The sequence below is a fragment of the Physcomitrium patens genome, chromosome 8 (genome assembly GCF_059467195.1).
Source record: "Physcomitrium patens ecotype Gransden chromosome 8, ASM5946719v1, whole genome shotgun sequence".
Lineage (NCBI taxonomy): Eukaryota > Viridiplantae > Streptophyta > Bryopsida > Funariales > Funariaceae > Physcomitrium > Physcomitrium patens.
In genome coordinates this window covers 13,754,423-13,774,210 of record NC_143417.1, presented here as the reverse complement: position 1 = coordinate 13,774,210, position 19,788 = coordinate 13,754,423, and the positions used below count along the sequence as shown (strand labels likewise).

The following is a 19,788-nucleotide window of genomic DNA, read 5'->3' as shown; positions in this document are numbered from 1 at the left end:
AAGTTTCGAGGATTCATCAATCAGGTCCAATTAGTGATTGAACTTCAACCCTAGAGCTATCTAACTCCAGGGTCACAAGTTAGATTCATTGGTACACTTCTTTCAGGTTCAGCATTGTCATGGTTTTCATCTTTTCTTGAACGACGAGATCCAATATTGGATAATCTGGAGGCTTTTTTGGCGGAGTTTCGATCCATGTTTGGAGAACATGATGCAATTCGTGTTGCAACCAACAAGATCCGTATTTTGCGACAAGGCAATCGATCAGTAACATTATATGCTTCGTAATTTCGACAACTTGCAACTGATATCAAGTGGGATGATGCCGCACTTGTGAGTCAATTTCTCTACGGATTACAATATGAGGTAAAGAAATTGATGCTTAATTTACCTGATCCTCAAACATTGAGTCAAGCAATTGACTTTGCTGTGAAGTGCGACAATCGACTTTTTGAATTTTGATCCGAGAGTCGCACAAGTGGGCCTCAACGTTACTACAATTCAATGGCAACATCGACGTCTCCTCAACACATACCTTCAGAAGTAGAGGATATGCAAATTGATGCGGTACGTTTCAAACCTCTTACTAAGCAAGAAAAGTCTTGTCGTCGACAAGAAGGATTGTGCTTATATTGTGGAGAACCTAAGCACACTGCTCAACATTGTCCAAAGAAGCGACGTAACTACAAAATGAGGAGTACGGCTGTCAAAGAAGACAGTATGTCGGAAAACGAGTACGTCCAGCTACAATAGGGACCGTGCGGCTGGAATCTTGTACAACTTCTAATGAAGGTCCTATCCTCTCCTCAGAACCATCTCCTTGTTTTATAATAGATGTGCGTTTAGGACCTAATAATTACAAAGCCTCTGCCTTGATAGATTCAGGAGCCTCAGCTTGTTTTTTAGATGAAGAATTTGCTAGATGTCATAGAATATCATTAATACAAAAAACTAAACCTGTACACGTAGAAGTCATAGATGGTCGTCCGTTGTCTTCTGGAGATGTAACTCACGAAACACTTCCTGTAGATGTAGTAATAAATGGTCATAGTAGTTGCGTAATTTTTAATATAATTAGATCTCCCTCTAATCCAGTAATTTTAGGCTTATCATGGTTAGAAAAGTATAATCCTCAAATAGATTGGATTTCTCGTAAACTTGATTTTCCTCAGAGCATTAGTAACAGTTCTATTAATCAAGTAAAAAACCATGAGTCTAGTATAGTAAAACCCGCACTTATAGGTACAAAAGCATTTATACACGCATCAAAAGAAGGATCAACTTTTGCTATTTATACTGCACCTATTTCTGAAAGCGTAAAGACTTCAAGTGGCATTCCAAGTCAATATCAGGATTATCAAGACGTTTTTGAGAAAAAGAATGCAGATATACTTCCTGAGCATCGTCCATACGATTGTTCAATCGATCTCAAGGAAGGAACTCAGCCACCATTTGGACCAATTTACAGTTTATCGCAAGATGAGTTGGCTGAACTCAAGACATATATTGACGAGAATTTAGCAAAGAATTTCATACGCCATTCAAAATCTCCAGGAGGAGCTCCAATTTTATTCGTAAAGAAAAAAGATGGATCTTTACGAATGTGTGTTGACTATCGAGGACTCAACAAGATCACAATCAAGAACAGGTATCCATTACCTTTGATATCAGGACTCCTTGACCAGTTAAATCAAGCTAAGATCTATACAAAAATAGATCTAAGAGGAGCATATAATCTAGTACGGATCAAAGAAGGAGATGAATGGAAGACTGCGTTTTGAACCAGGTACGGACACTTTGAATACAATGTCATGCCTTTTGGACTCACGAATGCACAAGCTGCTTTTCAACATCTCATGAATGATGTATTTCGTGAATTCTTAGACAATTTTGTCGTCTGCTACCTAGACGATATCCTGATTTATTCTAAGAATGTTGAAGAACATGAAATACATGTTCGTCAAGTATTACAAAAACTTAGAGATGCAGGATTGTACGCCAAGATAGAAAAGTGTGTATTTCACACTACTCAAGTTGACTTTTTAGGATACATCATTTCAAATGATGGTCTTATGATGGATTCTAAGAAAGTCCAAACAATCATGGATTGGAAGATTCCAAAGACTGTAAGAGATGTCCAATGTTTCTTGGGATTTGCCAATTACTATCGGATCTTCATCAAAGACTTCTCACGAGTTGCAGCTCCACTTACATGCTTGACTAGTAAAGATAAATTCCAATGGAATCAAGAAGCGGAAGCAGCATTTGAAGCCTTGAAGACATCGTTTGTCTCTGCACCAGTCTTATATGGTGTTGACTTTTCCAAGGTATTTTTTATGGAAACAGACGCATCGGATTTTGCCTTGGGTGCAGTTTTATCACAAATGGGAACAGATGACAAACTTCATCCGATAGCTTTTCATTCAAGAAAATTCTCAGCAGCCGAGATCAATTATGAGATCCACGATAAAGAACTTCTTGCAATCGTGGATTCTTTTCAAGAATGGCGTCATTATCTAGAAGGTGCTTCTAGTCCAGTCACTGTGTATACAGATCACAAGAACCTCGAGTATTTCATGTCAGCACGCGTGTTGAATCGTCGTCAAGCTCGTTGGAGTATGTCTTTGTCAAGATTCGAGTTCATTATCACTTATCGGCCAGGAAAACAACAAGGTTTGTCCGATGCCCTGTCTAGACGTTCTTATTTTGTACCAAAAGAAGGAGATGCAGCTTTTGAGCAACAAAGAACGGTCCTCTTGAAACCGGAGCAATTTCATCTCCGAGCAGTGAAATCAACACTGACTGTTGATTCAACTTTTCTCAAGCAAATCCAGTCCAGTATGTCCTCAGACCCTCTTGTTCATGATATCGAGAATAATTCTTCCAAGTCTCATGATTCTTCTAAGTTCGAGTTCAAGAATAATCTATTATATTTTGAAGGACGCCTATATGTTCCAGAAGGAAAAGCACGTTTGTGTGTTCTTCAAGCACGTCATGACTTTCCAGCAGCAGGTCACTTTGGATATAATAAGACTCTGGAACTCATATCAAGAGATTTTTGGTGGCCACAAATGTGGAAGTCAGTCAAAGACTTTGTACAATCATGTGATATTTGTTCAAGATCAAAAATTCCTCGACATCGACCTTACGGACTTCTTCAGCCATTACCTATACCAGAACAACCATGGTCTTCTGTTTCTATGGATTTCATCACAGATCTTCCAAACTCAAGATCTTATGATTCTATATTTGTAATAGTAGATCGTTTCACCAAGATGGCACATTTTATGCCATGTACAAAATCTATCACAGGTGAAGAAACAGCTAAGCTTTTCATTGATAATATCTATCGCTATCATGGATTACCTAAAGATATCATATCGGATAGGGGAACTCAATTTGTGTCGAGATTCTGGAGGACTCTTTTCAAGATTTTAAAAGTGGACATAAAGCTATTTTCAGCTTTCCATCCTCAAACTGATGGACAAACAGAGCGCGTAAACCAAGTCTTGGAACAATATTTAAGGTGTACCATCAACTACCAACAAGATGATTGGACAATCTTTCTGCCATTGGCAGAGTTTGCTTATAATAATACAGTACATTCTTCCACGCAACAAACACCTTTCTTTGCCAATTATGGCTATCATCCACGACTTGATACTTTTGATTTTTCAAAAGTTGATAATCCTGCAGCAGAAGATATGGCAAATCGGTTGTCAAAGTTACATGCAATAATGAAGGCGCAGTTGAAGAAAGCTCAAGAACGACAAAAGATAAATGCAGATGTATATCGTAAAGAGCAACCACAACTCAACGTGGGTGATAAGGTATGGCTACTTCGTCGCAATATCAAGACCACTCGACCTTGTGACAAATTGGACTATCGTAGGCTTGGCCCTTTTTCTGTTTCTGAACAGATCAACCCAATTGCATATCGGTTACATCTACCGGAGTCAATGAAGATCCATCCTGTATTCCACGTGTCTCTTCTTGAACCATATAAGACAGTGGATATACAAGGAAGAAGACAAATGCCACCGCCTCCTATAGAAGTAGATAATAATGAAGAATTTGAGGTGGAAGAGATATTAGACTCAAGGCGGCGCCGAAATAAGCTGGAATATCTTGTTCATTGGCGCGGATATGATATTAGTGAGCGCACATGGGAGCCATCCAGGAATCTAGCAAATGCATCAGCTAAAGTCAAAGTTTTTCATCAACGACATCCATCAAAACCAAGATGAAAACCTCTCTTATAAAAGAGACAAGATTGAGGCAAGATAACATTCAATTTCCTATCCTTGTTTGTAACTTCTTTGCATTTGTGACGCTAATTAGATGGAGAGCCAACAACCAGCGGATTCAACTCAAGAACCTTCGTTTGCTGACTTACCGGATGAGACATTGCGATTGTCACAACCTTCAAGACGACGCAACCGAGATGAAGATCCTCAAGAACGACATGTTCTTCCTCGAATAGATGGTGAGATACAACGCATTTGGTATCACGACCTTAGAAGAGATTCTCGATGTTTGGTGATATTATTGGAGATAGGAACGACTCCTGATGGTGTTTCAAATATATTATTTGAAGGAAGTTATGAAGGCCTCAACAGTGATCAAATAACAGGGTGGTCTTCTCGCCCTGGAATGGGACACTATCGATGGCTAAGAGGACCCATCAACTATCTTCGAAGAGAACAAAGATCAGAGTATGTAGCAAATACAATTCGCCGCATATTAGATTTTCTCAATATATAATCACCGCTCCTCGTGGAACTCGTCCCTAGAAGGGGGGGTAATGTCACGAACATACATATAATTACCTATATGAATAGATAAAAGTATGTAAAAGTAGATAAAAGTAGGTTAATTGTGTAATATCTTCTAGAGAAGCTTCTTAGAAGCTTCATAGACGCTGCTTTGACTTTATAGGAGTCTATAGTTGACTTTTAGGCTAGAAACTTGGTCAACAAGTTAGCCATGTGCCACACATGTTGGAAGCTTAAAGAACAAGCTAACTACGTGGTCCATCCATAGAAAACTTGCCTTGTAAGCAAAGGCATGTGGCCTAGAAAGTCAACATATATTGGAGGTCTTATAGAACATCGCCATGTGGCTTCTAGTTAGATAGTATATATAGAGGCAAGAGTGAAGCCCTCTTCACTCTTGTCAACTCCTTTCTTGCTTCTAGTCTAGTTTCAAGGGTCTCTAGTTTTCTTGTATTTTGGCAATAGCCATTCCAGTTTCTTTCTTAATATACATATTTCTATTTTGTCCTATTTCTTTTTGAGAAAAGTCTCACTTACTCTTTAGCTTTCATCGAGTTCTTGTCCTTGACACTTACAAAGCAAGTTTTATATATATATACTATATAATTAGCTTATTTCACAAGCTACTAATACATAGTTAACTTATTGACCAAGTTTCTAACTTACCAATCAACTATAAATACATGTAAAGTCAAAGCAGCATCTATGAAGCTTTTAGAAAGCTGCTTTAGAAAATATATTGAAATAAATCTAATTTTATTTACTTTTATTTAATCATATAAGTAAGTGATAGGATAAATATTTATATTTGTAATACTATGCATGCAAGCAATAATCTTAAATTGCTAAAATTTATCAAAGTTCAATTCCATTTTAGAGTTTTATTTTTAGATTTAAGTAATGTTTATCATATTTTAAGCTTACAAGTCACTCAAAATATCACTTAAGATTGATTATGCATTTGTCAAAGTTTGTACTTGACCTAAATACTTATTGAGTTTGACTTTATAGATGCTTGGCTACTATCCACTTTTCTTGCTCTAAGAATAAAACTCTATGCAATAGACTGCCTATTCCAAACTATTGTTATAGCTCAACTTCTATCTTTTCTTTATGCCAATGTTGTTAGTTCTATTAATTAGGCAAGTATTTATACTCATTTCAATCTATTTTTTGTGATTAGCATATTATCTTAGTATATGCACAACTTAGATGAGCCACTCATTTAAGTCTACAAGCATTCATTTTAATAAATTTGTAGCACACTCACTTATATCCTAAAATATCATTATATTAATGCTTTGCCAAAACCTCTCTTTGGATATATTGATACAGATTAGGTTAGAAAAGTAGATAAATGTCAATCTACTTTGGATTATATTTTCTTGTTCTCTAAAGATATAATCAATAAGTGCTCAATGTACCAACGATTGGTTGTGCTTTCCAACATAGAGGCAAAATACATAGCCATGGCCACTTTTGCCTTTGAAAGCTATCTAGCTTTGCTACCTGCTTCATAATATTCAGCAACATACTCACCTTAATTCCACAACTGTAATCCTTTATGATAATCAATTTGCTTTGGTTCTCATTAGCACTACAAAATTTCTCTCTCACACAAAACACATTGCTATTTTTTATCATTTCATTCAATAACTCACTAAAAGCCAAAAAAATTCCTTCAAATATTATTCTACTATGACATTCAACAACTTACTAAAATCCAAAAAATCTCCTTTAAATATTGTTCTATTATTGACATAAGGTTGATATTTTTACAAAGCCGTTGACAAGACCAAAATTCATCCTTCAATTATCATTGATTGGCATGCTTGGAGAAGAACTAGTCTTGCACCACAATCAATTTAATTGGGCATATTAGAAAAAGTAGTTAACTTAAACTGATGGTTTTTATAGAACAAAATGGCATGTTCATCTAAAAAGGTGCAACTGCCCTAGGTGCACCCGACTTGACGACTTAAAACCTCATATATCAAATACATTTTTAATACATACAATAAAACCTCATGTATCAAACATATTTTTAATATGCACAATTTATGCTTTTTATTTACTTGAATAGAGCTTACGTTATATTTACAAACCCTACATACCTAAGTTCTAATAGAAGGGAGCCATCTCAAAACAGAACTCTGGATGAAAATGACAATTATTTACTTCACGCACGGTGTTCTGGCCTTCACACTAGAAATACAAGAGTATTCTGATCACAACAGAGTCGAGACGATCTAATCATGGTCCTAAAATCAAAAGGAAATTTCCAAGTGGAGGTTTAGATCGTAATCTGCTTATGCACTTCGCAGGACAAGCGAGCAAAGTTCGTTGTAACTTTTCAAAACTCCGACTGTCTTCTTCTTCGAGACCAAGTCGAAAAATTAACCTCCCAAGGTACAGACCCAAAATCGGCTATGAAGTCGATAAAATCTCATGCACCGCCCAAACTTCTGTTCTATCGGCCGAATCTGCACGACGCTTCAAACCAGCATCAAATTGATCGGCTAATGAGCTGGTAACTGCCACATTTATGTGGCTCCATTACCACGACTTCTACGACCGCGCTCTATACGACTTCACTGAGTTGAACGAATGTCGTAAAAAGTGTGTTGAACGAAGGAGGGGATTCATCCAAGTTGAAACAAACGGAGGACACATTTGTTGTTTTTTTCAGTTCTCGGAGTGAGTAGCAGAGCGATTGCCAGATCTCGCAGCGAAGAATTGAGTCACACTACCATCTCTGAGTCTTCTGTTCAATTTAAGCGTTTGTTCAAGTCATCGGAGAAGGCTGCAGTTTAGTTCTTATTTTATCGTACTTTATTTTTTGAATTTTGCATCCGGAAATTCCGTCAATGCTTGCGGAAGTAGTGTTCCCAGTCGGCGTGGTGTTTCCAAGTTCACGAGAAGATTTGTTTCCCCGGCGACTGTAATCTAGCTGCGTCGATTAATTTGGTGTGGCTTATTAGGATGTTTGTGAAGGGTGTTTGTGAAGAAATTTCTGGCGGTGAAGGGTATCGTGAGGTTGATTCTTCGGGTTTCTGTGAGCCTTAAGTTGAGGTGCATTAAGGTTTTCGCCAGTTGGGAGATGTTGGATGGTGATAAGCACGTTGAATTCTTGGCCGAAAGAAGAATCGTTATTTATGAGGATTCGTGATGTGGAGTAACTAGTGGAGGGCAAGAATCTGTTGGAGTGGAATGAGTGAGATTTGAGTATTGTGTCATATCTCTGTCTTGGTTAGGTTGAATTTCGGAGGTATGGAGAAAGACGATGCTGTGTGAGGGCGGGATTTTGTTGAGAGTGCAGTTCGAAGTGACGGGGTGAGGAGGGCGTAAGCTTAGAAAGAGTGCGGGAGTGGCAATCAATATGGATCAAGGCGAGTCAAAGAAACCGATTGAGCTACTGGAGGAGCTCGTCCGAGTTTGCAAAGATAGGTCACGGACGGCGGCATTATTCCATGACAATCTGCAGGACCTTTGGCCCACATTGCAGGGCGCGTCGTCGCATTCTTTGCCTAAGGTTTTATTCGACTCCGTTCACCTGCATTCATGATGAACTCATTCCGTGTTATTTGATTAAAAGAATAAATTAAAAATTAAAAATTAAAAAAAACTAAAATCTATTGTTTTCAGAGCATGAATGGGGTCTCTTTTTTTCATATGATATTGAAGCTTCTTGTTGAACACTGTCTGAAGTCCAGTTCATGTTAGCTACCACCCGCTGTATAATCCTTATTTTAATTTGTGTGTGAATAAAATAGTTATTTCCATTGGAGACTTCGATTGAATTGTCGGAGTTGTATCATGATGCTTGCGATCACGTCACCTTGCCCAACGCGACACTGTGGGAAGCAAATGCGTGATTATAAATTATATCAAGGGAATAGGGATATAGTACTGGAAGCCGGGAGAAAATCCAACACGTCTAGTCATTACTGTCCTGGATTGCAAACGTTTGTGTGTATTTCGCACGATTAATTTGATAGGGCTAGTGAATGAGGTTTCGTTTTATTTAATTTTCCTTATGGTGTTGCCTGTTTATCTTGTCCCCAGAAGCAGCTGGTATAGCAGTTAGGTTGGAGAGAAAGTCAATGTTTGTTGCCTCTTAACGTGGGTTGGTTTGTTATCGCAGCTTCAGCTTTTGCAAGAGCAAAGAATACTTCTGGCTTCATCCCAACACCCGCAGAGGTTAATTCAGAAGATCGAGGAACTAAAGGATGCTGGGTATTGTTTGCTATCTCTTCAATTAGCAGGATGATATTTCGGGGGGTTATGCCAGGACTCTATGGGTGCTGTGGAGTCTGCTTTGAGGTCATAGAGACATGGATTTCATTGTTTGATAATTGTGACATTCTTTCTCTACTTCAGCTCTATCTAGTACAAATGGTTTTACATACCTGAGTAAGTAGCTTGAACATTCCCTCTAAATGCTTTTTTAACTGCTCTCTTTGATCCTCTCTTTTTTCATCTTCAGGGTGCAGGGTATTGATAGGTACATTTGGCTGGTTGGTCAGATTATTTCAGAGCCCTCTTTGAAGGAGCTTCTGTCAAAAGATCAGGGTCCAGAACCCTCCTTGGATCAAGATATTGCCGAACCTCGTACTCCGGATTTTTCTGGATATGCATCATCGGAGGTAATAATCACGAACGTGCTTTTCATTGAATTCTTTTTCCGATCGATATTGAATTTGAAAGCCCATGGGCAAACTTTTGCTACTTATGTTGTGTCTGCAGATGCTTGGATATGGATGGCTGGCTTGCAATGGTTGCGAAACCTTGGATTAATTTGTTTGAAAATACAACTTCATTTTTGTGCACTTTCCGTCGATGCGTGCTTTTGTTTCTAACTTATCAAGGTCGTTTTCTCTCATTCATATGCACCCAATTTTCAGCTTGATGAGAGCTTGCCGTCAAAGAAAATGAGAGAAGCTGAGAACATATTTAAGTCTGTCCCTGGTTCTAGTCAGCGGAGGCTGAGCATTGACGATGGCGGTCAGGCTGGATCTGCCAGCTGGATTTCTATACGATCTGAAAGTATGTTGCATCACATTGACAGTCGATTTTTTGCCTTTGTTTTTAGTGCTGGTTTATATTCCTGTTCTTAACATGTTGATACCAATAAGTGCAACCCGTCAAAACCCATGAAGCTAAGAGGATGTGCAAAGTATGAAGTCAGTTGAGATGATGTGTCTGCAGAAATTCTCGATGTACCGAAGTCACTTATAGAGGGCGTATCCTATCCAGCTACTCCTAGGTGGAATATTGATAGACCTTATCTTACTGGTCAACTATTTCCCCAGGTATAGTTTACTCAATCTTGCTTGGTCACATTCACCTTTTCACATGCAACGGCGATTGTAGTATTTCTCGGAAATGACCTACTTTTCTGACTTATTTTCATCAGGTTTTCGACTCAGTAGATTCATGTTCATTATATTTTTTCTTAATTCTGACAGAGCAGTACACCGAATAGCACAAGGCGGAGTCCAACTTCCAAGTCTATTCACCTCGAGAAAGAAGCAAACAGGTACTTTCTTCCTCCTAGGTCTCATAAAAATAACAGCGTGTTAGGACATGTAGAGAAGAAAGGGAAGAGAATGACGTTGTGAATACATACGACGCAATAGGCGCATGGCATTGGGCTCATTACATTTTACTTATTTTATCAATGTCTCTTTATCCTTCGATCTGCACTAGTAATCGAGGTGAATTCTATTGTGAGCTGTTACTCAGCATGTGGCAGCATATTCAATGCAGACCATATCTGTGTTTCGATGCAGTGACATCAAGATAACTCTTGCATCTTGTACATTGACATGCAGTTAGTACTTTTTCTATATCAAATCTTCCTGATCGTAGTACATTCCTGATACATTTATTTGTATGTTGCAGTCATAGGGAAACAATCAAGCCGCTTTCCAGCTTTTCACCCTATGTCCAGGTTAGTGTAATAGGATTAGAAATCGGAGAGACCCATTTTTTTCTCTAGTTGATCAGGTTCATATTCAGAAATTGAGTGGGTCGATCACTCCTTTAGTATTTTAGTGATTATAAATGCTTGACTTCGGTCCCACAAGAATAACACTCTTTTTCTTTCATATGACAGGAGCTACTGGTGATAGAGGACTTGCTTTCTGCAATTGTTGGGATTGAGGGTAAATATGTATTTGCGCGAAGGGGTTGGCACAAAGAAGGAAACTCCTTTTCCTATCAACTGGATCCAACTTTGGATGCTTCTTTAAGTGTAAGACCTCTCACTAATTTCGTCGTACTATTGCTGCAAGAGTTGTACCAATGTTTCCTTTTTTGTTATCAGTTGCACGTATATTTAATAACATATTCATACCATTGATGTGCAGGATTTGGCCAAAAGGATTCTTCCCTTGTGTGAAAATTATGTTGTAGTTAGCCAATTTGCAGAAGCTCGATCGCATTTCAAACATGGATTGGTCAATCACGCATTTGCGGCGGCACTAAGAGCTATCTTACAGGTTGCTACCATGATCATCTTGCACTTTTGAAGCATGTTTGTTAATTTCTGACATGAAATAATAATCTTAACTCTCATCATTGGATTTTGTTTTGTATGTGAAACGCAGAACCTTTTCTTCCAGTAGATAAGAGACCAATTTCCAAATATTGATTAGTTCAGGTTCTCAAATTTATGAAAGCACTGAATGAAATCCTGAAGTATGTGGCAGTTTCGTACAGTTCATTATTACATAAACCTTAAACCTTTTGAATTGGGCTGTTGTGTTGAGAGATGTCATGCAACACTAACCAACTCATGTCCTTATTTGTAGGATTATCACGCCATGACCGCGCAGCTTGAGCATCAATATCGATTAGGTCGTCTTTCCCTTCAAGGCTTGTGGTTTTTCTGTCAGGTTAGTGCTAACTTTAACCATAGCAAGTATTACGTGTACTATATGATAGGTTATTCTTTCTTCTGGGATATCTTTACATTAATATAGCGCACGGAGTTAGTGTGTAAGCTATATCAGATCAACCGGAATTTGAATTTCATGTAGTTATACAACGCGACGTTTGCCTCAGAAATAGCAATCTTATCTGATTTGCTGTGATCATATTATTTCCAACGCCAACACCCCTGTAATCTAAATAATACACAAGTTTTGAAGTGACTTCTAACTTAATCTATGATTTCTCTTCAGCCTATGGTTGCTGCTATGCAAGTTCTTTCTACGGCAGTCCAGAGAGCGATTGTGCAGCATGCATCTGGTGCAACAATGCTCAATCTGCTGCAGAAGCAGGTGAAGTCTTCATTCAATCATTTATTCTCTCTCTCTCTCTCTCTCTCTCTCTATACATATATATATATAATCTTTCTTTTGGTCAAAGATGTAAAACATTTTGAGTGATAACATGTAAATGACGGTAATTGAAGTATATACAATAGTCACGAAATTCTTCACTCTTTTTATTCTGATTCTTGTCCATCTACTTAAACGTGCTGATAGATCGTTAGTGGTTGTCTATTATCGCTGTAGTTGTCTGACTGCGTGTCTTTGCGTCTATTTGTGTCTTATATATTTGGCATGAAGCAGGCGATAGCCATGGCTGGCGACAACTCAGCTAGGTCATTGCTTCAGAAGCTGATCCATGCAGCTAGCACTCCTTACTTCAGAATATTGGAAAGGTAATGTGTCTTTGTTCAAAAATACATTAGTTTTGGTAGTTACTTTGGGCTACAGTACTTGTGATGATGTGTATTAATTGGAACACATAAAATAGCAAAGGTTACTCTAATTCATTTTTCTACACAAGCGTCATCATGGGATTTTAGAAGGGACCCGAGAAGTTGCTCTCTCTCTCTCTCTCTCTCTCCCCAATAGGGTTTTAAGTTAACCTTTCTGTACCAGAATAAGAACGGTATTTGTTGACATTGTTGTATTGAAGAGTCAATTTAAAATGACCAAAAGAGTATACATTACAAAGTCTCGGTCCTTTGAAGTCTATTGTGAAGTTAGCACATCGGTATATCTTCTTAGCTTGGGTACACTATGTCGTGAAATTCGTCTTGCAGAAATCATGCAATTGGCTTGTGTACTAAACAACCTAACAATTAGTGTACTTTTGTAGCAAATGTTTATCTGGTGGTTTTCTAACCTCATGTGGTGGTACATTGTAGATGGGTTTACGAAGGCGTGATTGATGACCCCTATGGTGAATTCTTGATCAACGAAAATAAATCATTGCAGAAGGTTTGCGTGCTTTTATTCTGTTCAAAACAGTAATGGAGTCTTAACAGCTGTTGAAGCGGTTCTTGCAGCGCTGTCTTAGAGCATCTTATTTCCCCCAAATATGCTTTCTTATCTGCTAACCTTACAGGATGTAATTCAAGGCTTTACTTGGTGAATGTTGCAATTTCAGGAAAGTTTAAGCCAGGACTACTATGCTACATATTGGCAACAGCGTTATAGTCTACGGCAAGAGATTCCTGGATTCATTACGAGCTATGCTAAAACCATCCTTACCACTGGGAAATACTTGAATGCCATGCGCGAGTGTGGTCACATTGTTCAGGTTTTTATCTTGTCGCTCTCATACCAATATAACAACATGCTACGAGGCCATGAGGGTTTTCCACCCGTAATTTACGTTCTAGGGTTTTTACAATTTTCTTGACTCTTTTCTTCATACTAACATAGTACTGAATTGTCTAGATTATTTCTTGCCAAGCTCGTCAGCCATACTGTAGTTCTTTGATGCATTGGTAGGCGATCTGTGGGACCGCCACCAGTTCAATTGTCTTCTGCTCGAGTCCTATTGTAGGTACTTTTGCTAGTAGCATCATTCCTAAGTACCATATAAGAATCCATTGAGTACTCTCCGTCGGTTTGGATGGCTTCTCGTGGTACAAGATTGCATCGGTTCAATCATGAAAAGTGGTATGAATGAGTTTATATTGAAAAAGTAAATGCTGCAGGTACCTTCGGGAGAGAATGGCCCATCATCGAGTGGGCATGCTCAGCAGCAAGTCTTAGAACGTATAAATGTCGCACATGATTTTGCGAGTGCAGAACTTCTCAACCTGATAAAAAATAAGGTGCATAAAATGTCCATTTAGTATTCGTGTAGTTTTAGTAAACTACCGAATTAGAATGAACTCTGAAAGTTATTGCATGGTAACTTCAACAGCGTAGAAGTAGATGGGTGGCAAGTCCAAAACTTATATTTTATTTCAAAAAAAAAGAACAACATGGACGATGAAATATTGATATGGGTGTCATTAATTGGAAAATTCTGCGTAGTGATTTTAGAAACAGCTGCAGATAACAAATTACTAGATTACTAAATTATTTTTAAACATCGCTGAAGTTTTGTTTTCCTTTTGAAGTTGTCAAATTCGATAGAGTTAGAGTTTACACTTGTGTATGTACCTGTATGAGTGATCATAATTCAATACCCTCTTAAATGGATTAGAGTAGTCTGGTGTTGGTTAGTTATAGTAGAGTGCAATTTCCCCAGTGGCCTTTCCGTTATTTGCTTGATAGCTTTCTTTTGGATCTTATACACGACTTTTCCGTGCAGTTTGACTTAATTGGACGGCTTCGATCTATCAAACACTACTTTTTTGTTGATCAGGTACATAAATTAGTCATCGTAACCTAGTGAAAGCGGCTCTAGAATTTTCACGAAGACTCGTGCAAATGCGTTTTTCTTTTTATATTGTATTGAGTTTTACTCTTTTTCAAGTTTGTTCTACAAGGGGGAGCTTCCTCTCTTGTGCTTGTACCTATTGCATTTATTAATCATCAACTGACAACTTTGCATTTGTATTGGATTTGTTCAAGCGCAGGGTGACTTTCTTGTTCACTTTATGGACACAGCAAAAGATGAGCTTACAAGGAAGCCATCAGCAATGTCTGTTGAGAAATTGCAGGTGTGCTCTTCATTCTTCTAAACTTGAATGTGATAAGCGTTAAGAGGAAATATCATCACTATCATGCCATAGTTTGTCTGTTTTTTGTCCTTGGTTTTGGTTCTTAACTTCGTCTTACTTAAGATTACATCGTTTTACTTGGTGGACAGTCTCTGTTGGAGTTGGCTCTACGAACATCAGTTGCGGCTTCAGATCCATATCATGAAGACCTCACATGCAGCATTGTGAGATCATATCTCTCTTTTAATATGACTTGTTTATATTGGCCCTAGACTGAAAGTGCCTGCTGCCTCGTTATCTCTTAAAAAGACTTCAGACTGAAGTCCGACCTTGCTGTTGGGAATTGTATACAAAATGTGCAAACCTGCTATCTGGAAACCCTTTGTATCTCTGCATGTGTTATTCTGATTATGATCTTAAATAGGATTGTTATCGTTGCTTTCCCTAGGGAAACTATTTCATCACCAAGCGACTCCAGACACCCAGTAAACAAGCCTTTACGGCATTCCCATCTTCTCAAAAACTGGTTTGACACTATGCGATGCACTATTATTAATTTGCAACCGTGCATGCATTTTATTTGTTGTGGTGTTACTCTCGTGACTGCAGGAAGAGTTAAGTCTCATGACGCAGCTGCATAACATCGTGCGCAATGGAACGGTCACTTCTCAGCATACAGGCCCTACAGAAAGTGCCAACGCACCAGGGCTCGCCAGTGGAAGCACGACCGGATTAGAGACATTCACTCTAGAATACAAGGTAACTTACTTTCACACTTGGGAACACACAAGCCAGCGATAATCTGTTATTTCGCTCTGCGTGCACTAGAGAGAATAATAATGGCAGGTGCATTTGAGAACTTCTTGTTCAATCTGTTAGCAGCTATGAGATTGAGACTTGCAAGGACTAAGAAGATACGCAAGATCTATATATTTTTTTAACTTTATCTATCTTATTTTCTGTAGCCTTAGAAAGGAGCCTAAGTATCGTGAGATTGGCAGGTTAAATGGCCTTTGTCATTAGTCGTCTCCAGAAAAGCACTGACAAAGTATCAGCTCATATTTCGACATATTTTTCATTGCAAGCATGTGGAACGTCAGTTGTGTGCAACGTGGCAAAAGCACCAGGTAGTCAGCATTCATTATCTTAATCACTTAGCATATCCCCGCACAACCTATGCTGATTTTTAAAATAAAAAGAAAGCATATGGCAGCTGCATGATTATCTGTGTCCAGGATATTTGTGTACTTGAGAATTTTTCTGCATCAAACTCGATAAATATAGTGAGAATTTTGGCCTCCCTGAGAGTGACGTGCTTTCGTTTTGTGGACTCTGGCTCTAGTGATGGACCTGCTGTCAAGTGTAGCAATTGTGAATTAATATCTGGGCTTTTTGTTGTTCTTTTATATCAGTCTACAGTGCGCACAGTCAATACCTTGGGAACTGCTATATCTCGATCCTATGTCGTTTGTCAACGGATGCTCCACTTTCTGCAGACTTTCCAGCACTACATGACATTTGAGGTGTGTGAAACCATCATTTAACACTGGGTCTAGTTATGAGAATGATCATGTGACTCGGGGCAGAGAGATCGTTTTCAACGTGACCGCATGTCCAGTATTTTCTCCAATGCATATTATGTCCAGCACTAAACTTTGGATTGATTGCAGGTTCTGGAGCCGAACTGGCACATAATGCATGGTCAGCTTTTAAATGCCAAAAGTATTGATGAAGTGAGTGTTCAAAGTGCTCTGTTTTTATACGTTAAAGATGCTGATGATCAACCTAAATTTTTTATGGGCTTGAGTTTCGCAAGTGTAAAACTTTTTTTGTGATGTATACTTATATTGTTATTTAAGACTTCGGTTTGAACGGTTTGGAACTTGACACACATCAATATCTGGAGTGCAAGGTAGAATACCAACCTTTTACGTGTTTTTTCTGGCTGTAGGTTATGCAGCATCATGACGCATTCTTGGAGAAGTGTCTGAGACAGTGCACACTTTTATGGCCTCAGATCTTGAAGGTGCGTGTCCTCAGTGTGCTATTTGTTTTAACGCTACCTTCTATCCAATAAATGCCGACTGTGCGTTAGAATGCAACCTCAAGAGAAACGCGAGCAACATTCTTGAGTTCAACCCTTTCTGAGTTCACTACTCTGTAAATATGAAGCTTTTTTCTTAAGCTTTTGAAACTTTCTACTACTTTGTATTGGTGTGTTGATACTGCTCTAATTATGTGTTCATTTACAGAAAGTGGACAAGCTGAAGTTTATTTGTCTGAAATATGCAACTGCAACTCAGTGGTTGATCCCAGCACTATTCCGCCAGAACGAAAATTTTCAGCAATCAAGTTCCACGAACAATAAATCAAAGAAAGGTTACAAGGAGAGGCGAGGAAGAATTGAATATCCTATGCATGCTAGGCAAGCAGCTGAAGACAGCAATTTCAAGATGACAATAGGGTAAGATGACATGTTCCTCGATATCATTTGTGTGATCTTATAAACAATTTTGCTTACTGTACTTCAAATGCTGGGTCTACTCATGAGAATTTACTCAAGGAGATTCTGCACGTTGGAGGCTTATCATTCACGTATTAGACAATCATGCACTTGATAGAGAATTTTACCATGCCTTCATTCATGGTTTTCTCGAATTTGGGGCTATCAGCTGCTGGTTGTTGTTGTTGTTTGAGTTTAAGAGCATGCTTTACTCGTGCAGGAAAATCGACGAAGAGTTTTTCAAGGAACTTAAACTATTAGTGGTGTTGTTGAGCAACGTGTCACAAAGTGAGCCGTGTTTAGCACATCTTGCCCAAGGCTTGCAAGGTGTTGCATGACTAGGTACTTCAAATGAATGACTTGAAAATGTACAAACTTCTTTATACAATGCAGATTCCATTTTATGATAGTTATTTTTTTCTTTCATGAATGAGATGGTAAATCTTTTATGATAACAAACAAGATATGCATTTTTCAATGTAGAGACTGATTTGATCTCTAATTCCCGCTCTAGATCTTTTCTCGCACGGCTAGCCACTGGTCGCAGTCCCAGCTAACTTGAAGTTCCTCATGGAAAGACTTGCACCAATGTCTCGGAGCTTTTAGAACAAATCGGCTTGTCCTTTGGTTCTGCCAATTAGATATATTAGGAGCTCGCGACAGTGACGCATCCGCCGAAGTAAAATCATGATACGAGCTAGTCGAGACCCAAAGATTTGAATCATTTTTGTCCACTTCCACAATATGTGACGTCCAGTAAAACATGGTGATATTCTGAAGAGCGTGGTTCGTCACATCCAGGACTTGCAAGAATACTTGACATCGGTCATCGTGCAAACTTGCAGTTCAAGTCATCAAGCAACTTGGGTCGAGTCCCTCTCAGAAGAGCGCCTGCATCCCACTTTGTAACCCACGTTGAGAACCTCAAGTTGTCAGAACTTGAGATCCGCAGAGTGTGCACGTGCCTTCGACTTCTTACAACAGTCAGTTTCCGGTCGTCCGAGGCAGAACCCATCTGGCAGTTTTAACTGTTGGGTTTCGCGTGTATCGTAGGCCTCACAGGTTTTGAAGCCTTCTAAATTGAGGTTCTCTATAAACGGTGTGGAACTCCTCCTTGTGTTGGCCCATTCTCCATGTATATCTATGCACCCAAGTATCATCCGCGTATCTTGTATCAGCATGTAAGGCAGGCTGATTCGCTCTGACCTTGGCTCTGAAATTGGCAGTGGAGATGTTTCCAACGGTGGTGAGTTTCATTCTCCACGTTGTTCTGGTTCTTCAAAAGCTTTCGGTATTGACGCCCTCAGGACTCGGGGCTTTCAAAATGGTGACTACTTTGTTCCTATCATTGTGATTTTGCAATGTTTTGGAAAATTCAAAAATACCGTTTTTATAGAAATATGAATGTAATACTGTTGATGTGTTAATGTTTGAATAAAGGCATCTACACGTTTTTATTGCACACTAAAGTCAATGAGATATGTAATTCTATTAATTCAACATTTACACAAATGCATGGGAGTTGCATCTTAATAAAGAAGATGGATAAATGATTTTGAAGATCTCTCTATGATTATATTGTGCTTTTTAGTGTTGAACACAATGCATAAAGGCAATATTTACATTTAACATTAAAATTTAAATAAAAAACTAATATTATCTCTTGAAAATTTAGTCAAATTTCACAAAATTCAACTGTATGATTATATTTTTAAACTATCAATTTTAAAAGCTTACTAGTCAAAGTAATTCATTTATTATAGTCTTAATTCTTGCATTAACATTTGAATCTACATACCAATATTCTTGGCATATACTTAATTGTGTATAATTTTGAAGTTCAAGTCCAATGTAATTTTGAGTATAAGATGAACTTAAATTGTTAGTGAATGTAAATAATTTTAGTTATATATATATATATATATATACACATATATATTAACAATCTCCAAAACTAGTTAATCTTATTTATTCTAACCCTAATGATTTAAAGTATTTATTTTTAAATCTGCTTGATTTCAAATACAAAGTTTAATTTATAATAAGTAATTAAAATACATTTTGCATTTTTTGTCCTAATTTTTAGGATTTTAACAAGAATATTAAAATTAAGAGACATTCAATTATTTAAAAAAAAAAAAAAAAAAACAAAACAAAACAAAACAAATTTATGATCAAAACTAGTACTCTTGGTACCACAAACATTGATAGTGTTTTAGTTATCAATTTAAATAAGCTTTCAAAAAAAAAAATTGAAAATTTTTTGTTATTATTATTTTTTATTTATTTTACAGTGAGAGTTGTTGATTTTGACATAAAAAAAATTTTACAAGTAGAAGATTTGTAATAAGAATAAAAAAAAACATCTATTACATGCTTTATTAAAGATCGTTAATATTATTTTTGATGAAAGGAGAAAGATTTGCACACAAAAAATATACTCATTTTAATAAAAATAGAAAAAAATTGCAATTAAAAATAATATAATTGGATTACAAAACAAAAATCTCAACTGTAGATTTAAGAACAATTTTAATTTTTGTGTTGATAAATTCTTTCTTCAATATAAAAATACTTATATAACACATCAA

The 19,788-nt window shown here is 37.7% G+C and overlaps 1 protein-coding gene across 4 annotated transcripts; it reads left to right on the top strand.

Moving 5' to 3' along the window:
• The first annotated feature begins 7,440 nt into the window (after nucleotides 1-7,440).
• LOC112286005 (gamma-tubulin complex component 2) lies at nucleotides 7,441-18,666 on the top strand. 4 transcript variants are annotated; one of them, XM_024527479.3, is made up of 26 exons: nucleotides 7,441-8,307; nucleotides 8,920-9,011; nucleotides 9,262-9,421; nucleotides 9,680-9,821; nucleotides 9,984-10,087; nucleotides 10,244-10,314; nucleotides 10,680-10,728; nucleotides 10,894-11,031; nucleotides 11,147-11,278; nucleotides 11,591-11,674; nucleotides 11,963-12,061; nucleotides 12,356-12,447; nucleotides 12,940-13,012; nucleotides 13,182-13,334; nucleotides 13,738-13,857; nucleotides 14,343-14,396; nucleotides 14,611-14,694; nucleotides 14,844-14,918; nucleotides 15,304-15,453; nucleotides 15,696-15,821; nucleotides 16,107-16,217; nucleotides 16,365-16,427; nucleotides 16,646-16,720; nucleotides 16,947-17,158; nucleotides 17,418-17,539; nucleotides 17,999-18,666. In XM_024527479.3, exons 1-25 carry the CDS (start codon nucleotides 8,155-8,157, stop codon nucleotides 17,533-17,535), a joined length of 2,730 nt encoding a protein of 909 aa, XP_024383247.1. In that variant the 5' UTR covers nucleotides 7,441-8,154; the 3' UTR covers nucleotides 17,536-17,539; nucleotides 17,999-18,666. The 4 variants fall into 4 exon arrangements, with proteins under 4 accessions (XP_024383247.1, XP_024383246.1, XP_024383245.1 ...); XM_024527478.3 differs by having other exon boundaries at nucleotides 17,712-18,666; XM_024527477.3 differs by lacking the exon at nucleotides 17,999-18,666 and having other exon boundaries at nucleotides 17,418-17,610.
• The last annotated feature ends 1,122 nt before the right edge of the window (nucleotides 18,667-19,788 follow it).

Excerpts from the sequence above, each read along its gene's own strand:
- LOC112286005 (XM_024527479.3), top strand. The coding sequence starts at position 8,155 with ATGGATCAAGGCGAGTCAAAGAAACCGATTGAGCTACTGGAGGAGCTC. Across the intron at positions 11,032-11,146 it reads CTTTGGATGCTTCTTTAAGT|GATTTGGCCAAAAGGATTCT; the intron begins GTAAGACCTCTC and ends ATTGATGTGCAG. Across the intron at positions 13,013-13,181 it reads AAAATAAATCATTGCAGAAG|GAAAGTTTAAGCCAGGACTA; the intron begins GTTTGCGTGCTT and ends TTGCAATTTCAG.